Raw genomic sequence first — 3934 nt, 5'->3', positions numbered from 1 at the left:
ATTATTTTTGTGTGAGTGTACCGTCAAATCAGATCTGACTGGTACAGGAGGAGATTGCCCCTCCTTCCCCGGCAGAGCATCTGGTGGATTCGAACCGTGCACCTCTGGGATTGTAGTAATATTTACTCTTCTCTCTGTGCCTTCCCTACCCGCACAGCCATCCCAAGAATGAGTCTATCTGTGTGTCAACTTTTCAGAAAGAGGTTTTTAATTTATTTGCAAACAAGAATTCATTTACACTGTGTTTCAGCCAATCTTTCATTTACATTGTGTTTCATACAATCGTTCATACACATTGTATTTCATATAATTATTCTCATCTCTGCCTGTTATTACTCCATAGTTTGGTGTCCACATTAAATTTTTCCTAGATCTGCACCCCCTACCCCCCTACTAGCCTCTACTCGCCTAGTGATTTTGCCCTTTTCCACCCCCTTACCATTTCCCCTCCGCCTTCTAGTCGCCTTTGCTATAACAGTGTAAGGTTCTAAGTCTTCACTGAAGCAGACCGCTCCATCTTGGAGTTGATTAGCAGCAAGGGCCTCAGCCGTAGTGCCACCAGCATTCCTTCTATGACCACTTGCCTCTGTGCTTCCCTAGTGGATGGTCAGCTGGAGTGTCCTCCCCGAGGTCCTCTGTCTGGGAAGACGCTCTCCCTGGGAAGGCCCTCTAACTTCGAAATGCCCTATATGGGGAAAGCCCTCTCTCTGCCAAGAGTCTCTACTGGGGAATGCCTTCTTCCTGGGAAAGCACTCTCTCTGGAAAGGCACTCGCCCTGGAGGACCTTCTACTGGGGAAGGCCCTCTACTTAGGGATGCCCTGTCCCTGGGAAGGCCCCCTGGGAATGAGAGCAGAATCTCCCTTCCCTCAGTGGAAACTGCTCTCCCATGGTTTGGGGGCCCTGGAGAATGGCTGGGCAGATCAGGTTAGCATGAGGTGACTCATAGGGTCTCCACTCACCTGCCTCGTGGTCCACCCCTTACAGGCGGGGTTCTTTCTGCCCCTGAGTGGTGGGGTGGACAGCGCAGCCACCGCCTGCATCGTGTTCTCCATGTGTCATCAAGTGTGTGAGGCCATCAGGAGTGGAAGTAGGTGGCACTGGGCCTGGGTGCGAGTGTGGTGGTGGCAGGCCTGCCTTGGGGGGGTTGGTGGAGCTGGTGTGGACAGGGTGGACACCAGGTCTAGGGCCTCCTGGGTGGAGGAAGTACACGCAGACAGACAGCACTATGTCCACGCCCCGGGCCCAGGCAGCCAGCAGCCACACTGCAGCCCTGCCTGGACTGTGGCCTGACGTGCTGCAGTCCTGCCTTCTGTGGGCCGTGCTGTCTGCTGGACTAAGCCTGGCCTTTGGGGTCAGGCAATCCTCCCACTGTGGCCTCACACACAGCGTGTCTGCACCTGGGAGTCCTGGGGGAATGGTACATAGCCAGTTACTGCTAGCAGAAAGGTTAGCAGTTCAAATCCGCCTGCTCCCCTGAGAGACAGAGATGGGCAGTCTGTCTAGAAAGACTTACAGCCGTGGAAGCCCAATGATGGTCACAGTGAGTCCGAACCAACCAGGAAGCGCTGGGTTTGGGTTTGGAGTGTGTGTGCTTGGGGCTCAGGTGAGGCTCACTGAGGGGCAGTGGTGGCTCCATGGTAGGGTCCTCACCCTCCATGCAGGAAATGCAGGTTCACTTCCATCCAGGGCACCACACGCACAGCCTCCGCCGTCTATCAGGGACGCCCCTGTGTTGCCACGATGCTGGGCAGGTTTCAGCTTCTGACTAAGACTAGGGAGAAAGACCTGGTGATCTGCTGGGAAATTAGGTGGAGGAAGCCCCATGGACCACAGTGATCCGGTCTATGACGGGACGCAGGATGGTACATGTTGGGGGTGGGGTGCGCAGAGCAGCCCGCAGCAACCGTGGCCGCAGTGGTCATCAGTAGCTCAGCCAGTGAGGGATGCTGACTGCATGGCTGGTGCTCACTGCCCCATGGTTTTCAGATGAGCAAGTATTGACTGATGTCCGGGCCATTGTGAGTGAGGCCAGCTACACCCCACAGGATCCCCGAGACCTCTGTGGACGGCTGCTGACCACTTGCTACATGGCCAGTGAAAACTCCTCCCAGGAGACCAGCAAGCGAGCCAGGGAGTTGGCCCAGCAGATTGGAAGGTGAGCAGGTGGCCACTGGCCCTGGGCATGCTGGGGACAGAAATTAGGACCTCTGAGACTCTGGGTGGGAATGCTTCGGGGTTTAGCCATTTATGTAGGAGTTTACCATTTAGAAGAGAATCAGAAGATCCGCCATCTGGGAGTGGACTGAGGCTTTATCAGGAGTGACCAGGAGTCCGCCACCTAGGACTGGATGTCCATCTCTTGGGGCGTTTTCCACCTGCCTGCCACGGTCTCTCTCTCTGTCCCTCTCTGTGTCCTGGGCAGGCATGAGGCTTGTCTGTCGTGTGGGAGGAGTTCCATGCAAACCGACAGGCGGGGCTCAGGTGGGCCTCAGAAGGAGGAGAGAACATCCCCCTCCCTTCTCACTGCATCCTCTAGCCTCCCACCCCCACCCCAACTGCTGTGTCCACCTGCTTTGTCCTCTGTCCTGAATGACGGAGGCAGGAGGACTTCTTACCAGAGTGGAGAAGCCTGGCCCTGCCAGGAAGCCCCATTCGTGGTGATTCTTTGGAGGAGCAGAGCATGGCCATTCCATTTGCCGAGCTTAGCTAGAAGCTGCCCTGGCACTTCCACTCCTGGACACACAGCACAGGGTGAAAAGGTCTGTCCAGGCTGGGCATGACCACTGGGGTCCATTGGAGCACTGCTGACCACAGTCATATGGTGGACAGCCAGATGTGCCGCAGCAGGTGACACAGCCACACAGTGTGGCCCGGCCACGCATGGAGTGTCCCTCAGCCGTAAAGGGGAGTGAGGTCCTGATACCTCCTATGACCTGGATGGACCTGGAGAATGTGATGAAGTGAAATAAGCCAGCCACGGGAGGACAGACAGTGTGGATCCGTCAGAGACTAGACACAGCGGACCTGTGGTGACTAGACCTGGGGTGTGGGGGAGTGGAGGTGGGGAGCAACAGCTTCATGGGACAGTCAAGGGATTGTTCCAGAACCAGGCAGGGGAGGAGGCTGCACGCTGCAGGGAGTGTCCTGAGCATCATGGCATTGTGCCCTCCCAGGGCCAGTGTGTTTGCGCGCGCGCGCGCGCACACACACACACACACACACACACACACACACGCACACACACCTGCACCTCCTGCTCCCCACTTCCCTTACAGCTGCCACAGAGGTCTCAGCACCTGGTGTATTTGCACACCTGAGTGCACGTGCACACACGCACACACACATGCACTCAGAGCTCCTCCCCATGCTCTCTGCTTCCCTTGCAGCCATCACATCGGTCTCAGCATTGACACCGCCGTGCAGGCCATTGTGGGCATCTTCAGCCTGGTGACAGGGCTGCGGCCGCTGTTCGCTGCACACGGGGGCAGCAGCAGGGAAAACCTGGCTCTGCAGAACGTTCAGGTGAGTCTGGCTGGCCGTGATGCAGGGCCACAGGGCTGGTCAAAGGGTCAGGGTGGCAGCTGCGTGTCACCTGACTTTGAGGCCTGTGGCCTTGGGACAAGCTCTGAGTCTGTGTGTGTGCAGGAGTGTGTGCATGTGTGCATATGTGAATTTACAAGTGAATGTGTAGGTTACTAAGAATGTGTAAATGACTGTGAAATGTTGCATGTGCCATAGTGTGCAAGCTGTGTGCATGTGCGGTGGGTGTGACTGTGGATGTGAGTGTATATACAGGTGTGTATATGGGGAGTGTGGATGTGGGTGTGTACAGGTGTGGATGTGGGGTGTGGATGTGGGTGTGTACAGGTGTGCATGTGCAGTGGGTGTGGATGTGGGGTTATGTACAGGTGTGTATATGTGGGGTGTGGATGT

General features: G+C 56.2%; 1 protein-coding gene across 1 annotated transcript in view; it reads left to right on the top strand.

Annotated features, from left to right (window-relative positions):
• NADSYN1 (NAD synthetase 1) overlaps nucleotides 1-3934 on the top strand; it is a 51029-nt gene that overhangs the window by 33594 nt on the left and 13501 nt on the right. Inside the window, exons 13-15 of the mRNA XM_006893219.1 lie at nucleotides 986-1088; nucleotides 1988-2156; nucleotides 3388-3523. Coding sequence (XP_006893281.1) covers nucleotides 986-1088; nucleotides 1988-2156; nucleotides 3388-3523 — 408 coding nt within the window. The remainder of the gene's footprint in view (nucleotides 1-985; nucleotides 1089-1987; nucleotides 2157-3387; nucleotides 3524-3934) is intronic.

This window comes from Elephantulus edwardii, unplaced genomic scaffold, assembly GCF_000299155.1.
Source record: "Elephantulus edwardii isolate Elephantulus edwardi_28Jun2011 unplaced genomic scaffold, EleEdw1.0 scaffold00126, whole genome shotgun sequence".
Classification (NCBI taxonomy): domain Eukaryota; kingdom Metazoa; phylum Chordata; class Mammalia; order Macroscelidea; family Macroscelididae; genus Elephantulus; species Elephantulus edwardii.
This window is presented reverse-complemented; position numbering and strand designations above follow the sequence as displayed.